The sequence below is a fragment of the Scyliorhinus torazame genome, chromosome 11 (genome assembly GCF_047496885.1).
Source record: "Scyliorhinus torazame isolate Kashiwa2021f chromosome 11, sScyTor2.1, whole genome shotgun sequence".
Classification (NCBI taxonomy): domain Eukaryota; kingdom Metazoa; phylum Chordata; class Chondrichthyes; order Carcharhiniformes; family Scyliorhinidae; genus Scyliorhinus; species Scyliorhinus torazame.
Window position 1 is genome coordinate 41,976,989 of NC_092717.1, and position 19,264 is coordinate 41,996,252.

Sequence of the window (19,264 nt, forward strand, 5' to 3'; positions counted from 1 at the left end):
GACAATTAATCTTTATAAACTTGATCTTTGGATAATTTAATTGTGAAAAGTACATTGAGTCATAGAATTTACAGTGCCGACGGAGATCATTAGGCCCATCGAGGCTACACTGGCCTACTTCAGCGCACACCTCCACCTTATCCCTGTAACCCAGTAAGCTCACCTAACCTTTGGACACCAAAGGGGCAATTCAGCATGGCCAATCCATCTAACCTGCACATCTTTGGACTGTGGGAGGGAACCGGAGCACCCGGAGGAAACTCACGCAGACATGGGGAGAAAGTGCAAACTCCACACAGAATGGGCTATTTTGTTTTGAGTTTACTAGAATAGGCTTACTGAAGGAGGTGGGGTAAATGGTTTGTATTACATGTGAACTAGATTCCCTAATTACATTAACGTTGTTGCAGTGTTACAGAACTGATTGTAACTATTGGAATTTGTTTGGAAAGTGATTGTGCAATTTGAATGTTAGATTTCTAACATGGACGTACCTTTTTAGAAAAATACAATTGGTATTAAACAAAACATGTGGATTTTGCACTGGCAGCACCAGATGTTGATTATTTTGTTTCTGTGTTTAATCCACAAGTAAGCTTTTTTTTCATGTGACTTCTGTTTCAAATAATGTTTATTATATTCCTTGCCTTTTCCTCCAAGGTATTCAGATATATGGGGTTGACAAAGAATATACAAATAAAAAGATTGAGTGAAAACTAATTTATTTTACACCACTAAACTAATGACACTTGTGTGGTGGTATGTATTAGGGGTCATGTGGGACCTGTGAAGCCAAGATGCTATTGGCTGACAGATCCCGGGTCCTGGTTGGATCTGCCGACTTCTGGCTCCGCCCTGAAGGCGGAGTATAAGAACCCGAGCTTCTCCCCGCAGATTCATTCTGTTGCTGAGCTGCTGGGGACAAGCATCGCTTAATAAAGCCTGGATCAACTTCATCACTTCTCGTCTCTTGTAAGTCATTGTGCGCTACAATTTATTAAGCGAGCTTAAAAGACTATGGAGCTCCGGATCGCCCCGGAATGCCTGCGGATCAGCCCCCACGCAGCGAACTCGGCAGCAGTATTCAAACATTGGCAAGCATGCTTTGAAGGCTACCTCCGAACGGCTCCCGGCCGGATCACCGAAGACCAGAAAATGCAGGTCCTGCATTCGAGGGTAAGCCCGGAAATTTACCCTCTCATAGAAGACGCAGAGGATTTCCCGACGGCGCTCATATTGCTGAAGGGCGTCTACGTTTGGCCCGTTAACCAGGTCTACGCGCGCCACCAATTCTCGACGAGACGGCAAAGTCCCGGAGAATCACTAGAGGAATTCTACGCCGCGCTGCTAATTTTGGGACGGGGCTGCAGCTGCCCGCCGGTGAACGCGATCGAAGACACGGACGTGCTAATTCTTGATGCATTTGTGGCAGGTATGAACTCTCCCCAAATTCGCCAAAGACTTTTAGAAAGAGAGTCGCAAGGACTCTCAGAGGCACGGGCCCTTGCAGCCTCCCTTGATGTGGCCTCACAAAACGCCCGCTCCTACGGCCCCGACCGCGCGGCAGCCCCTTGGGCTCCGTGGACCCCCCTCGCAAGCTTGCGCGGTTAAAGCGCCAGACCATCCCGGGGGGGCCCGCTGCTATTTCTGCGGACAAGCAAGACACCCCCGGCAGCGCTGCCCGGCCCGCGCAGCTATTTGTAAAAGCTGCGGCAAAAAGGGCCATTACGCGGCGGTGTGCCGGTCCCGGGGTGTCGCCGTAATCCCCGGAGAAGAACGAGCCCAGCACATCCCAAACCCCCCCCCCCCCCCCCCCCCCCCCCCCCCAGCGCCCCATGTGCGACCTGCGGGCGCCACCATTTTGGGTCCCGGGCACCATGAGGGGAGGATGGGCGCCGCCATCTTGTGACCCCCCCCCCCCCCCCCCCCTAGCCACGTGCGATTCATGGGGCGGCCATTTTGTCCACCCCCGACCATGTGCGATCCATGGGGGCGGCCATTTTGTCCACCCCCGGCCGCGTGCGATTCATGGACACCACCATCTTGGTTGACAACAAAGGACCCCAGCATCGACGGCTCCACGGGGTCCGAAGAAGACGCTGCGACACTACTACCACGACTGGCTTCTGTGACACTTGATCAATCGCGGCCCCGGACGCTCCAGACGACGACAACAACGGTATTGGTCAACGGATACGAGACGCCATGCCTGATCGACTCCGGGAGCACAAAGTTTTATTCACCCAGACACAGTAAGACGCTGTTTTCTGACCATCCATCCAAGCACGCAAAAGATTTCCCTAGCTGCAGGATCCCATTCCGTAGAGATCAAAGGGTTCTGCATCGCAAACCTAACGGTGCAAGGGAGGGAGTTTAAGAACTATAGGCTCTACGTCCTTCCCCAACTCTGCACGCCCACATTACTGGGATTAGATTTCCAGTGTAACCTGCAGAGCCTACCATTCCAATTCGGCGGCCCAATACCCCCACTCACTATTTGCGGCCTCGCAACTCTCAAGGTTGAACCGCCGTCCTTGTTTGCAAACCTCACCCCGGATTGCAAACCCGTCGCCACTAGGAGCAGACGGTACAGCGCCCAGGACCGGATATTTATTCGGTCTGAAGTCCAGCGGTTGCTGAAGGAAGGCATAATCCAGGCCAGCAATAGTCCCTGGAGATCCCAGGTGGTAGTAGTAAAGACCGGGGAGAAGCAAAGGATGGTCGTAGACTATAGTCAGACCATCAACAGGTACACGCAGCTAGATGCATACCCTCTCCCCCGCATATCCGACATGGTCAATCGGATTGCCCAGTATAAGGTCTTTTCCACCGTGGACCTCAAGTCCGCCTACCACCAGCTCCCTATCCGCCCAGGTGACCGCAAGTACACCGCCTTCGAGGCAGACGGGCGTCTATACCACTTCCTAAGGGTCCCATTTGGCATCACGAACGGGGTCTCGGTCTTCCAACGGGAGATGGACCGAATGGTTGACCAGCAGGGGGTGCAGGCCACGTTCCCGTATCTCGACAACGTAACCATCTGCGGCCACGTTCAGCTGGACCATGACGCCAACCTCCAAAAGTTCCTCCAGACCGCTAACGCCCTGAACCTCGCATATAACGAGGAAAAATGCGTTTTTAGCACAAACCGTTTGGCCATTCTGGGATATGTAGTGCGCAGTGGAGTAATAGGCCCCGACCCCGAATGCATGCGCCCCCTTATGGAATTCCCCCTCCCCCACTGCTCCAAAGCCCTGAAACGTTGCCTGGGTTTCTTTTCATATTACGCCCAGTGGGTCCCCCAGTACGCAGACAAGGCCCGCCCGCTAATACAGTCCACTACCTTCCCCCTGTCGACAGAGGCTCGCCAGGCCTTCAGCCGCATCAAAGCGGATATCGCAAAGGCCACGATGCGCGCCATCGACGAGTCCCTCCCCTTTCAGGTCGAGAGCGACGCATCCGACGTAGCTCTGGCGGCCACCCTTAACCAAGCAGGCAGACCCGTGGCCTTTTTCTCCCGGACCCTCCACGCCTCAGAAATCCGCCACTCCTCAGTGGAAAAGGAAGCCCAAGCCATAGTGGAAGCTGTGCAACATTGGAGGCATTACCTGGCTGGCAGGAGATTCACTCTCCTCACCGACCAATGGTCGGTAGCCTTCATGTTTGATAATGCACAGCGGGGCAAAATTAAGAATGACAAGATCCTAAGGTGGAGAATCGAGCTCTCTCACCTTCAACTATGAGATCTTGTATCGTCCCGGAAAGCTGAACGAGCCGTCCGATGCCCCATCCCGCGGCACATGTGCCAACGCACAAATAGACCGCCTCCAAGCCCTCCACGAGGACCTCTGCCACCCGGGGGTCACTCGATTCTACCATTTCGTAAAGTCCCGCAACCTCCCCTACTTTGTGGAGGAGGTCCGTACAGTCACCAGGAACTGCCACATCTGCGCAGAGTGCAAACCGCACTTTTTCAGGCCGGATAGAGCGCACCTGATCAAGGCTTCCCGCCCCTTTGAACGCCTCAGTTTGGATTTCAAAGGGCCCCTCCCCTCCACCGACCGCAACGCATACATCCTGAACGTGGTGGACGAGTACTCTCGTTTCCCCTTCGCCATCCCCTGCCCCGACATGACAGCGGCCACAGTAATTAAAGCCTTTGGCACCATATTCACACTGTTCGGTTGCCCCGCGTATATCCATAGCGACAGGGGGCCCTCCTTTATGAGTGACGAGCTGCGCCAGTTCCTGCTCAGCAAGGGCATAGCCTCGAGCAGGACAACCAGCTACAACCCCCGGGGGAACGGGCAAGTAGAGAGGGAGAACGGCACGGTCTGGAAGACCGTCCTACTGGCCCTACAGTCCAGGGATCTCCCAGTTTCCCGGTGGCAGGAGGTCCTCCCGGACGCTCTCCACTCCATCCGGTCGCTGCTGTGTACCACCACTAACCAAACGCCTCATGAGCGCCTCCTTGTCTTCCCCAGAAAGTCCTCCTCCGGAACGTTGCTGCCGACCTGGCTGGCGGCCCCAGGACCCACCTTGCTCCGGAAACATGTGCGGGCGCACAAATCGGACCCGTTGGTCGAGAGGGTTCACCTTCTCCACGCGAACCCGCAGTACGCCTACGTGGCGTACCCAGACGGCCGACAGGACACTGTCTCCCTGCGGGACCTGGCGCCCGCCGGAAACACACACACACACCTCCGACACCGATCATCCCCTCCCTGCCACAGGCGCACCCCGCGACCGCCCCCTTCCCGGGGGGATCGGTCCTCCTCCCGTGCCCGCCCAGGAGTAAAACAGGAACAAACAGCGAAATGCTCCCGGAGACGACAACGCCTGAGCAAGCACCTGCACCACCACCGGGGCTGAGGCGATCGACGAGGAAGACCAGACCGCCCGCTCGACTCGGGGAATCCGCGTGACACCAAGAATGTTGTTGTAACAAAAAAATAATTTTTTTTGCTCATATTGTAAATAGTTCTCACAAACCTGTACATAGCCCAGTGTAGGGCTAAAGCTGTAGTAACACTGCCCGAAATTTGTTCCAGGGCCAGCCTTGTAAACCCCTACCACCATGCGAACCACCACCCCGCCAGGTTCCTTTTTAACAAGGGGTGAATGTGGTGGTATGTGTTAGGGGTCATGTGGGACCTGTGAAGCCGAGATGCTATTGGCTGACAGATCCCGGGTCCTGGTTGGATCTGCCGACTTCTGGCTCCGCCCCGAAGGCGGAGTATAAGAACCCGAGCTTCTCCCCGCAGCTTCATTCTGTTGCTGAGATGCTGGGGACAAGCATCGCTCAATAAAGCCTGGATCGACTTCATCACTTCTCGTCTCTTGTAAATCATTGTGCGCTACACACTGAATCTGTAGTTTAGTATTCAATATTCTATCTAACTATTAAAGTACAGTATGACTTGACCTCGTGCTATATTTCTCTATTCAAAATTCACTCTTCTCTCCATGTTCTCTTCAGCTTCTCCCAGAATTCTGAGAGAAGCTGTCATATATAGAGTGAATTAGTGATGCCCTCTAGTGTTTGAATTACACTTGGATTCAGATATTAATCCTTTACTATACTGGCATTATACATAGAATTACAATGTTTATTGTAAAGTACCTTTCCATGACGATAATCATTTTATTTTCCAGGGAGGTGTACCATACAAAACGTATGCAGCATGTTATGTGTGTAAAATGGTCTGCTGACAACAAGTACATACTATGTGGTTCTGATGAAATGAATATCCGTTTGTGGAAAGCGAATGCTTCTGAAAAGCTTGGTGTGGTAAATATTCAAAACTAGTCTCACTGTATTCGTTTTGATAAGAGTGTGCATGGGTACAAATACCTGGTCACTAGACTCCTGCTGGTATTATATACAATATCGGTTATTGTCAAAAGCAGACTTCAATGAAGTTACTGTGAAAAGTCCCTGGTCGCCACATTCCGGCGCCTGTTCAGGGAGGCCGGTACAGGAATTGAACCCGCGCTGCTAGTCTTGTTCTGCATTTCAAGCCAGCTGTTTAACCCACTGTGCTAAACCAACCCCTATATAGAAATCCTGAGATTTATTTCCATGTTGTTTGCTTGTATGTTGATTCTTTTAAACCTTTGAATACACGAGTGCTTATGGAGAATGTCATTTCATATTGAATTGCAACAATCCCATTTTGTGCAATGTGTATTTGTGTTATGGTGGAAATTGGTAAAGCACATTACAAGTAAAATGGCATTAAATATGTGTAGGTACCTAAAAGCCACATCCAGCCCTAACTTGTTACAGAAACATTTTTGTGATAACTTTTTGACTACTGATGCACAGTTCGACTGTATGACACACTACAAGAACCAGTTACTTGTGCTGAGGTGTTCCTTGCTACAGTGTCGAGTGTTTTAAAACTTAAAATACATCAATAAAGTAATTGGTGATTTGAAGATTCTTAAGAGCAACAGCCCATCAACTTTAATCTAAAAAATACTGTGGATGTTTGAAATCTGAAATAAAAACAGAAAACTAGGCTATTCAATTATTTGATCATTTTAGAATCCCCTTTCGTACCATCCTTTTTAGTATCATTACTCTTATCTAGTATGTGAGAAATTCCTACCAGACGGGAAACCATTCCCCAGAACCTGACAATAATTTTGTCATAAGCTTTGTTTCATACTTGACCCTTTTTTTAACATCAGCTTAACCTTAGTAATTATTTTACATTCAAAAAGCGTTTTCAATTCGTTGTTAGCACCTTGTTAATACTTAATGAGCCATGTTTAATTTGATATTTTTATTTGAGCTTCCCAACTCAAATTTGAGTATCGAATAAAATATTTTGATTTCAAGCAATCCCTGCTTGGACACGTTCTAACAGAAGTTTCTGTCAATTCAGGTGGGTTTGGCTGGAAGTTTCTCCCCGGCTCTTGTCAGTGAGTTCCCAACCACTATCTAACCCACACATAGACACTTTTTCAGGTCCTGGCGAGTTTCTCTCCAGGCTAGCTCACAATCGCAGGGGAAATGAACTCGCTGGCCAGAGTGGCTTAAGAACATAAGAACTAGGAGCAGGAGTAGGCCATCTGGCCCCTCGAGCCTGCTCCGCCATTCAATGAGATCATGGCTGATCTTTTGTGGACTCAGCTCCACTTTCCGGTCCGAACACCATAACCCTTAATCCCTTTATTCTTCAAAAAACTATCTTTATCTTAAAAACTTTTAATGAAGGAGCCTCAACTGCTTCACTGGGCAAGGAATTCCATAGATTCACAACCCTTTGGGTGAAGAAGTTCCTCCTAAACTCAGTCCTAAATCTACTTCCCCTTATTTTGAGGCTATACCCCCTAGTTCTGCATTCACCCACCAGTGGAAACAACCTGCCCACATCTATCCTATCTATTCCCTTCATAATTTTAAATGTTTCTATAAGATCCTCCCTCATCCTTCTAAATTCCAACGAATACAGTCCCAGTCTACTCAACCTCTCCTCTTAATCCAGCTCCTTCAGCTCTGGGATTAATTTAGTGAATCTCCTCTGCACACCCTCCAGCGCCAGTATGTCCTTTCTCAGGTAAGGAGACCAAAACTGAACACAATACTCCAGGTGTGGCCTCACTAACACCGTATACAATTGCAGCATAACCTCCCTAGTCTTAAGCTCCATCCCTCCAGCAATGAAGGACAAAATTCCATTTGCCTTATTAATCACAAGTTGCGCCTGTAATCACCTGTTGCACCTGTAAACCAACTTTTTGCGACTCATGCACTAGCACACCCAGGTCTCTCTGCACAGCAGCATGTTTTAATATTTTATCATTTAAATAATAATCCCTTTTGCTGTATTCCTACCAAAATGGATAACCTCACAATTGTCAACATTGTATTCCATCTGCCAGACCCCAGCCCATTCACTTAACCTATACAAATTCCTCTGCAGACTTCCAGTATCCTCTACACTTTTTGCTTTACCACTCATCTTAGTGTCGTCTGCAAACGTGGACACATTTCCCTTGGTCCCCAACTCCAAATCATCTATGTAAATTGTGAACAATTGTGGGCCCAACACCGATCCCTGAGGGACACCACTAGCGACTGATTGCAAACCAGAGAAACACCCATTAATCCCCACTCTTTGCTTTCTATTAATTAACCAATCCTCTATCCTTTACCCTTTAATGTCATGCATCTTTATCTTATGCAGCAACCTTTTGTGTGGCACCTTGTCAAAGGCTTTCTGGAAATCCAGATATACCACATCCATTGGCTCCCCGTTATCTACCGCACTGGTAATGTCCTCAAAGAATTCCACTAAATTAGTTGGGCACGACCTGCCCTTTATGAACCCATGCTGCGTCTGCCCAATGGGACAATTACCATCCAGATGCCTCGCTATTTCTTCCTTGATAGATTCCAGCATCTTCCCTACTACCGAAGTTAAGCTCACTGGCCTATAATTACCCGCTTTCTGCCTATCTCCTTTTTTAAACAGTGATGTCACATTTGCTAATTTCCAATCCGCCGGGACCACCCCAGAGTCTAGTGAATTTTGGTAAATTATCACTAGTGCATTTGCAATTTCCCTAGCCATCTCTTTTAACACTCTGGGATGCATTCCATCAGGGCCAGGAGACTTGTCTACCTTTAGCCCCATTATCTTGCCCATCACTACCGCCTTAGTGATAACAATCATCTCAAGGTCCTCTCCTGTCATAGCCTCATTTCTATCAGTCACTGGCATGTTATTTGTATCTTCCACTGTGAAGACCGACCCAAAAAACCTGTTCAGTTCCTCAGCCATTTCCTCATCTCCCATTATTAAATCTCCCTTCTCATCCTCTAAAGGACCAATATTTACCTTAGCCACTCTTTTTTGTTTTATATATTTGTAGAAACTTTTACTATCTGTTTTTATATTCTGAGCAAGTTTACTCATAATCTATCTTACTCTTCTTTATAGCTTTTTTAGTAGCTTTCTGTTGCCCCCTAAAGATTTCCCAGTCCTCTAGTCTCCCACTAAATTTGCCACTTTGTATGCTTTTTCCTTCAATTTTATACGCTCCCTTATTTCCTTAGATATCCACGGTTGATTTTCCCTCTTTCTACCGTCCTTCCTTTTTGTTGGTATAAACCTTTGCTGAGCACTGTGAAAAATCGCTTGGAAGGTTCTCAGCACTGTTCCTTAACTGTTTCACCATAAAGTCTTTGCTCCCAGTCTACCTTAGCTAGTTCTTCTCTCACCCCATTGTAATCTCCTTTGTTTAAGCACAAAACACTAGTGTCTGATTTTACCTTCTCACCCTCCATCTGTATTTTAAATTCCACCATATTGTGATTGCTCCTTCCGAGATGATCCCTAACTATGAATTCAATAATCAATCCTGTCTCATTACACAGGACCAGATCTAGGACCGCTTGCTACCTCGTAGGTTCCATTACATACTGTTCTAGGAAACTATCGCGGATACATTCTATAAACTCCTCCTCAAGGCTGCCTTGACCGACCTGGTTAAACCAATCGACATGTAGATTAAAATCCCCCATGATAACTGCTGTACCATTTCTACATGCATCAGTTATTTCTTTGTTTATTGCATGCCCCACCATAATGTTACTATTTGGTGGTCTATTGACTACTCCTATCAGTGACTTTTTCGCCTTGCTATTCCTGATTTCCACCCAAATGGATTTAACCTTATCCTCCGTAGCACCGATGTCATCCCTTACTGTTGCCCGGATGTCATCCTTAAATAACAGAGCTACACCACCTCCCTTACCATCCACTCTGTCCTTCCGAATAGTTTGATACCCTCGGATATTTAACTCCCAGTCGTGACCATCCTTTAACCATGTTTCAGTAATGGCCACTAAATCATAGTCATTCACGATGATTTGCGCCACCAACTCATTTACCTTATTTCGAATACTACGAGCATTCGGGTAAAGTACCCTTATGTTGGCTTTTATACCTCTGTTTTAAATCTTAACACCTCGATCAGTAACCTCTCCTAAGTTATATTTCCTCTTAACTTTTCTCCTAATTTTCCTTGTCGTTGAACCCATATCTTCATGTAACAATCTGCCGCGTTGCTCACCATTTATGTTTTTACTTCCCGTTTTAATCCTTTTAGTATTACTGGGCCTATTCACTGAGCTCCCCTCAGTCACTGTACCTTGTACTGTTGCCCTTTTTGATTTTTGACTATGGCTTCTCTGCCTTACACTTTCCCCCTTACTGCCTTTTGTTTCTGTCCCTGTTTTACTACCTTCCGACTTCCTGCATCGGTTCCCATCCCCCTGCCAAATTAATTTTAACCCTCCCCAACAGCTCTAGCAAACACCCCCACCTAGGACATCGGTTCCAGTCCTGCCCAGGTGCAGACCGTCCGGTTTGTACTGGTCCCACCTCCCCCAGAACCGGTTCCAATGCCCCAGGAATTTGAATCCCTCCCTCTTGCACCATCTCTCGAGCCACGCATTCATCCTATCTATCCTGACATTCCTACTCTGACTAGCTTGTGGCACTGATCGCAATCCTGAGATTACTACCTTTTGAAGTCCTACTTTTTAGTTTAACTCCTAACTCCCTGAATTCAGCTTGTAGGACCTCGTCCCGTTTTTTACCTTGTATCGTTGGTGCCTATGTGCACCACGCCAGATGGCTGTTCCACCCCCCCCCCCCCCCCCCCCAGAATGTCATGCAGCCGTTCCGAGACATCCTTGACCCTTGCACCAGGGAGGCAACATACCATCCTGGAGTTGCGATTGCGTCTGCAGAACCGCCTGTCTATTCCCCTTACGATTGAGTCCCCTATCACTATAGCCCTGCCATTGTTCTTCCTGCCCAGCTGCGCACCAGAGCCAGCCATGGTGCCATGAACCTGGCTGCTGCTGCCTTCCCCTGGTGAGCCATCCCCCTCAACAGTATCCAAAGCGGTATATCTGTTTTGCAGGGAGATGACCACAGGGGACACCTGCACTGCCTTCCTACTCTTGCTCTGTCTTTTGGTCACCCATTTTCTATCTCCCTTAGTAACCTTCACCTGCGGTGTGACCAACTCGCTAAACGTGCTATCCATTATGTCCTCAGCATCGTGGATGCTCCAAAGTGAGTCCATCCGCAGCTCCAGAGCCGTCAAGCGGTCTAACAGGAGCTGCAACTGGACACACTTCTTGCACGTGAAGACGCCAGGGACAGTGGACGTGTCCCTGAGCTCCCACATCGCACATGAGGAGCATGACACGGGTCTGGGATCTCCTGCCATGTCTTAAGCCTTAGGTTAACTTGTACAACTACAATTCCAAAAAACGAAAGTAAAAATAAATGAATAAATTAGACAATGAAAAGAAAAACTACTTACCAGTCACTTACCAGGGTTAAAAAGCACCACCTCCCCATCCAGCTTCGAATTCCCACCTAGCTTCAAATTCCCAAACTCACTCTTTGCTGTCTCACTCTGGCTGTCTTCTCTGGCTCACTGGGAGAACTCTGAGATCGGGCCACTATTTTGAAAAAGTGCTCTGATCTCTTAAGTGAGCTTGAGGACCCCACCTTCCAGGACCCCTACCCTTCACATTTTTCCCCCCTCCACCTCCAACCTTCCAGAGGCGCCTTCATACCTGCCCATCACCTCCCATCCCCGTCCCTCCTTTCATGACATGACCCCTGGCAGTGCTCCACTGGCACCCTGGCAGTGCCTGGCTGCCAGAGGGCCACCTTGCCCTGTCCCTGACCAGCCAGGGGCCTCCAGTAGCCTGAGCAGCCTCATCCCAGGTGCCATTCGCCTAGTCCACGTTTGCATGGTTAACATTGTTAAAATTGATGTATTTATATCAATTAATTTTGTGTCCTTTTAATCTCTTGCGTATGATAGTTAATAGCCAGTTTGGTTAATCAGTACTTACAACATTGAGTTGCTAAACAATATTTTGGCTTTGTTTGAAGGGGAATTCTTATCATTAAGTATTTTTCAATATAAAACAAATATATGAATTTATAAATACAAGAGTGTGATTTACACGTGGTTGCGAGAATATCAGTATAGGCCATGGTTAACATGTGACCCAAACGTGGATCAAGTTGAAGCCGGTATTAAACACACAGAATGGAAAACACGCAGGAGTGGATGGGATTCCAGCAGAGATTTTCAAATTTGGAGGTGAAGAGATCACCTATCACCAGTTCCTGAACATCTGGGACCGAGAAGAAATTCCTGCCGACCTTCAGGATGCTGTCCGGATCTTCAAGAAAAGAGACAGAGCCTGCTGTGAGGGCTACTGAGAAATCTCTCCCTAATCTCCATCGCCGGGAAGATCATCACCTGAAACTTCGCTAGCCGCCTCCTCCCAGTCTCTGAAGAAATCCTTACGGAAAGCCAGTGTGTCTTCCGACCAAACCACAGAACAATGTGCATGATTTTCACTGCTCGACATCTTCAAGATAAATGGCAGGGGCAACATCAACCACTCTGCATGGCCTTCATCGATCTGACCAAGGCTTTTGAAGTGCTGTGGAAGATCCTGTCAAAGACTGGCTGTCCAGAGAAATTCATCAACATCCTCCGACTCCTCTCAACATGATGTTGTCGATAGTCCTCAGCGTCATAAGTATGACAGAAACCTTTTGAGGTAAAAACTGGAGTCAAGCAGGGATGTGTCATCGCCCGACCCTTTCCTCTATTTTCATTGCCATCATCATTCACCTTTCAAGAACAAGCAGCTTCCCAGTGGAGTTGACATCTGCAGGATGGATGTAAAACTTTTCAACTTCAAGGTGAAATCCAAAAAGAAAGTGACACTGACATCGCTCGTGGAACTCCATATCGGGATGACAACACCATTTCCGTTCTCTTGGAAGAGAATCTCCAAGCTCTGTTTGACGTCTTTGCGGAGCATTCTGAAGAATCAGCCTCAAGAAAATCTACCAACCCGCCATTGGGGAAGAGACAGTCTCTCCCTCTATCAAGGTGAATAGAGAAACCCTCTCATACGTGGAACATTTCCCCTACCTGGGGAGCCACCTTTCATCTAAGGCTGTCATTGCAGTGTGAATCCATCATCATATCAAATCTGCGAATGCTATCTTCGGACACCTAGGGATGAGAGGCTTCAATGACAGTGACACTGTGCTGATATTAGGATCCTCGTGTACAAGGCAGTCATCCTCCCAACTCTTCTATATGGCTCAAACCTGGACTACATACAGACACCACATGGGGAGATACCATCAACGCTGTTGAGATCAATTTTTCACATCAGCTGGGAGGACAGGCATACTGACAACAGCGTCATTTTAGATGCTCGGACTTACAGAATCGAGGCCATGGTCACTCAAACCCATCTCCACTGGACCGGTCAAGCTTAGGTTGCCAGAGTCCCGATTGCCAAAGCAAATCTTTTTCGCCCAGCTCAAGGAAGGCACCCGAACTAAAAGCTCTTCAAAGACACTCTGAAAGCTTACCTTACTCAAGAAATGCAACATTGATGTTAAAGCCTGGGAGATCCTTGCTCAGAACATACCTGGAGGAATCTCCTGAATGAAGGGACACACTTCTTTGTGAACACCAGACAGCAAGTGATGGCTTGGAGAAAGGATTGCTCGCGGTCTTGAGTACAAGGAATAATCCCACCTCCTGGAAACATCTATCAAATGCGCAGCTCAAGATGCTGCTGTAGGATAGGGCTCATCAGCCATACAAGAACCCACGACCAGTGACACGGTGGACAATCATACTCATTAAAAAGTGATCGCCAAAGCGAAGAAGAACATCTGAGGATTAACTTCACAAAAATCCCAGCCCACTGCGTAACATCCAACCACATGGTGCTTGTGATTTTTAAATCATTAATCATATTCATGGTTTTACCAGATTTTCTCCCAACAAGCATGGCTCCATAATGAAAGCTTGTATTGAGAAAATTCTCCTGACTCTAGTAATATGGTTTGCATTCTGAAATCTTGACCAAATTTTTCAACTTTTAAACAAAGCTTCCACTCCACTTTTAACAGCGAATCCAGTCCAGGAGGCCACACCAACCCCTTTAGGATTTCTTTGCCATTTAAAAAAAAATGTTATTAAAATTTTTCAGAATGAGCAAAGTCATGCAACACAATTAGCCAAAGTTACAGAATAAAAGAAAGAGACTGACGAGCAAAAGCACATATTGACTTAACCCCAAAAAACTAAGCTAAATCCCCCAACAGCTGATGGTGACGAGCTCCTTAAAATAGGAAATGAATGCTCCCAACTTTAGGTAGAACCCTTCTATCACCCCTTGAATGGTGTACTTAACCTTCTCCCAATGTAAAAAAGACATGAGGTCACCCAACCAGTTATGGGCTATGGACCTTGAGAACATTCCGACTATAGTACTGAAAAGATGTTCCCTAAAATGTGTCATATCCTTAGTCAAGCTGTTCCAGTCCAGATACAACACTGGCATCTACCCAGCATATGGAAAATTGCCCGGTATGTCCCAACCACAAAAAAGGACACATCCAGCTTGCTCCGTTAGCCCCATCAGTCTACATTCGATCATCAGCAAAGTGAATTGTCAGCGGTGCGATCAAGTTACTCCAAAATAACTTGCTCACTGACGCTCAGTTCGGGTTCTGCAAGGCTCCTGTCCACAGCCTTGCTCCAAACATGGAGTTGGAAAGAGCTGAGAGTGACTGTCCTTGACATCAAGGCAGCATTTGACTGAGTGTGGTATCAAGGAGCCGTAGCAAAACTGAAGTTAACTGTTGGAGCTGCGGCTGACGAGTGCCTGAGTCCTGATGGACTTTATCTGAGGGTCTTAAAGGATGTGGCTAGTGAGATAGTTCAAGCTATGGTTTTAATTTTCCAAAACACCATGGATGTTGGGAAGGTCCCATTAAATTGGAAAACAACTGTTATTCAAAAAGGGAGGCGAATAGGAAGAAGAAAGGGACGAGAATGTTGGGGGGGGGATGGGGCACAGTGGTTAGCACTGCTGCCTCACAGCACCAGGCATCTGGGTTTAATTCCGGCCTTAGGTGACTGTCTATGTGGAGTTTGCACTTTCTTCCCATATTTGCGTGGGTTTCGTCCTGGCATTCCGGTTTCCTCCCACAGTCCAAAGATATGCAGGGTAGGTGGATTGGCCATGCCAAATTTCCCCTTAGTGATTGGCCATGCCAAATTTCCCCTTCGTGCCCAGGAATGTATAGGTTAGATTACGGGGAAGGGGCAGGTGAGTGGGCGTGGATAGGGTGCTCTTTCAGAGGTTGGGTGCAGACTCAATGGACCGAATGGCCTCCTGCACTGTAGGAGTTCTATGGTTTTAACAGAAAGTGGGAAACTACAGGCCAGTTAGCTCAACGTCTATCACAGGGAAAATGTTAGAGGCTATTACTAAAGAAGTAATAGCAGGGCAGTTGCATTAGTACAAGGTAATCAGGTAGAGTCAACATGTGATAAGGAGATAATGTTTAAACAACTTATTGGAGTTCTTTAAGAAAATGAAATGTGCTAGCAATAAAATGGTCAATGCACTGTGCTTAGGCATGTAATGAAGTGTCACATTGAAGGTTATTGTGGAAAATAAATATAGGGGATAACATTTTGGCATGAATAGAAGATTCACTGGCTAGCGGAAAGCAGAGAGTAGGCATAAATGGGTCTTTTTCAGTTTGCCAAGATGTAATGAGTGATGTGGCACAGGAATCCGTGCTAGGACCTCGACAGTTTGCAACGTATGTACATGACTGGGATGGTTGCTAAATTTGCTGACGACACAAAAAATATATGTAAGTTGTGAAGACGGCATAAGGAGGCTACAAAAATATATAGATGGGTTAAGTGAGTGGGCAAAATCTGGAAAATGGAGCATAATAGGGCAAATGTGAAATTGTCCCATTTTCGCAGGAAGAATAAAATTGTAAGAAATTGCAGAGCTCGGAGATGCAGAGGGTTCTGGGTGGCTTAGTGCATGAATCTCAAAAGGCTAGTGTGCAGGTATAGCAAGTAATCAGGACAGCTAATAATTTATTCCGAGGACAATTGAATACAAAAGCAGGGAGATTATCCTTCAATTATGCAGGGCACTAGTGTGACCACATCTAGAGTACTGTGCACAGTATTGATCACATTTAGGAAGGACGTCAATACTTTGGTCGGAGCTCAGAAAATGTTTACCAGGCTAATACCTGGAATCGGCGGATTGTCTTGTGATGAAAGGTTACACAGGCTCGGCTTCTAGCCACTGGAGAGTACAGACAATTTGAATGAGACAGATAAGATCCTGAGGAGTCTTGACAGGGTGGATGTGGAGAGGATGTTTCCTCTAGTGGGAGACGGGGTGGGTGTGGAGAGGATGTTTCCTCTGGTGGGAGAATTGAGAACTGGGGGGTCACTTTAAAAATAAGTGATTACAAATTTCAAACAGTGATGAAGGCAAATATTTTCTCGAGTCGTGAGTCTTTCAAACTTTTCCTGAAAAGATGGCGGGAGCAGATTCTTTCAATATTTTAGGCAGAGGTGGATAGATTCTTAGTTAGCAAGGGAGTGATAGGTTATCAGTGATAGGCAGGATGCAGATTTGAGTCTACTATCTGATCAGCCATGATCTTATTACATGGTGGAGGAAGCTCGAGGGGCTAAATGGCCTACTCCTGCTCCTAGTACATATATTCGTATGGAATGTATATCAATAACTTGTTCATTATTGTTTGTTATTTACAGCACAGAAGGAGAACATTCGGCCCATCTTGTCTGCACCGGATCCCAAAAGAGCAATCTAGCTAGTCCCATTCCCCAGCCCTATCTCCGTAGCCCTCCAAATTCATCACTTGCAAATATATATCCAGCTGTCTTTTCAAACCTCCTATGGACTCTACCTCTAGCCACTCTCCCAGGCAGCGTTAGGGTCCCGGGTTCGATTCCCCACTTGGGTCACTCTGTGCCGAGTCTGCACGTTCTCCCCGTGTCTGCGTGGGTTTCCTCCAGGTGCTCTGGTTTCCTCCCACAAGTCCCAGAAAACATGCTGTTGGGTAATTTGGACATTCTGAATTCTCCCTCTGTGTTCCCGAACAGGCGCCGGAATGTGGCGACCAGGGGCTTTTCACAATAACTTCATTGTAGTGTTAATGTACACCTACTTGTGACAATAAAGATTACTATTATAGCACTCAAGCCTTCCCTCACTTCCATTTCCTTACTCCCCATCTTCTCTCTTTTGCCATCACTGGTACTTCTAAAACTAGGCCCATTAGTCAATAAGCCTCCTGCCTTGCAAGTTTTGGGTGAAGGGAATGAATGTATGGTAACTAATTTTGCCGAAGACGCCACGTTGGGTAGAAAAATAAGTTGTCAAGAGGCGGTAAAGAGTCTACAAAAAGATATAAAGGTCGACTCAATGACTGGACAAAGATTTGACCAGTATAGTATAATGTGGGAAAATGTGAATTTGTCCATTTTGGCATGAAGAATAGAAAAGCAGTATACTATTTAAATGGAGAGTGTTGCAGAACTCGGTAGTACAGAGGGATCTGCATGTTGTGGTACATGAATCACAAAAAGTTAGTATGCAGGTACAACGTGATTGGGAAGGCAAATGGAATGTTGTAATTTATTGCAAGTGAAATGAAAGGTAAAAGTAGGGAACTTTTGCCACAGTTGCACAGGGCGTTGGTGATATCACATCTGGAGTACTGTATATCTCCTTACTCGAGATATAATTGTATTAGAAGCAGTTCAGAGAAAGTTAAGTTGAATGAGCCTGCGATGAAGAGAAAAGATTGGACAGGTTGGGCCTGCATCAGTTGGAGGTTAGACAAATGATAGGCGATTGTATTTAAACATATAAGCTCCTGAGGGAACTTGGTAAGGTGGATATCGGGAGGGTGTTTCCTCTTGTGGGAGGGACTAGAACGAGGGACAGAGTTTAGAAAATAAGGGGTCTCCCATTTAAGATGAAGATAGGGAGACATGTTTTCTTGGAGGGCCGTTGGTCTGTGGAATTATCTTCTTCGAGAACAGTGGAGGCAGGGTGATGGAAAATATTTAAGGGTGAGTTAGATGGATTTTTGATTGACGCTGGAGTCGAGGGGTACATTGGGTAGACCGGAAAGTGGAACTGAAGCCACAGTCAGATCAGCCATGAGTTTATCAAAAGGTGGAGCAGGCTCAAAGGGGCAAATGGCTTATTCCTGCTAATTTGCATTGGAGAATAAGTTTATTTAAAATTGTGATATATTGCTAGAACTATGTGAGCCATTGGTAATGTAAATGCAATTTGCTCCAGCTTTATACCCCAGCTTGTACCTTCCAATCTTTGGCCCTGATGTGCTGTGCATTTTCCACTATTTACTTCCTAAAGTGTAGCAGAACCTTTACCCACAATACTTCTGTATTCTTTTCTTCCCCTTGAACTTTCGCTGCTTCAAATTTTAATTCTTGAGCATGCTACCCACCACCTTCCTTATTTTCTCTCATTTTTTTGCTTGATGTCCAATATTTCCTCTCTAGATGGGCGGGAGTTGCAGGATTTAGATTCAGTGAAAGTGAAACAATAGTGATATAGTTCCAAGTCAGGATATTGAGTGGTTGAATGGGAACTTGCAGGTGGTGTTGTAAATATATATGCAGGAGCTTATAGAATGCCTCATGGAAATCCAAATGCACAACGCATACTGATTCCCCTTTAAGTTTGCTTGTTACAGCAAGGAACTGTGATCAATTTTCACAAACACAATTTCCCTTTCCTAAATACCTTGTTGAATTGTATTATGATTTTCTAAATATCCTACTATTTCCCTAATGATGCATCCCACCATTTTCGCAACGACAGATGTAATGCAGGCCATCGGGTCCAGGGGACATGTCAGCCTGTAGTCATGTTGGTATTCCTAGCGGCACGGTAGTATAGCGGTTAGCACAGTTGCTTTACAGCTCCAGGGTCCCGGGTTCGATTTCCGGCTTGTGTCACTCTGTGCGGAGTCTGCACGTTCTCCACATGTCTCATTGATTTCCTCCCACCGTCCAAAATGTGCAGATTAGGTGGATTGGCCATGCTAAATTGCCCTTGGGTTAGATGGGATTACGGGGTCGTGATCTTAAATGGGGTGCTCTTTCCAAGGGCTGGTGCAGATTCGATGCACCGAATGGCCTCCTGCACTGTAAATTCTATGATTCTAGTGGTTGCGATTGTTTGAGTTGCCCCTTCTCCCTTTTGCCCTCTTATTTTCAATTATTCTTGCACACTCTGATTTGTGGCAATGTAGTGGTGAAAAGGTTTTGTATTTCAACT

General features: G+C 46.6%; 1 protein-coding gene across 2 annotated transcripts in view; it reads left to right on the forward strand.

Annotated features, from left to right (window-relative positions):
• Positions 1-19,264, forward strand: part of dcaf13 (ddb1 and cul4 associated factor 13) — a 120,084-nt gene that overhangs the window by 74,878 nt on the left and 25,942 nt on the right. For both annotated transcript variants that reach the window (XM_072467175.1, XM_072467176.1), the window contains one exon: positions 5,656-5,791. In XM_072467175.1, coding sequence (XP_072323276.1) covers positions 5,656-5,791 — 136 coding nt within the window. The remainder of the gene's footprint in view (positions 1-5,655; positions 5,792-19,264) is intronic.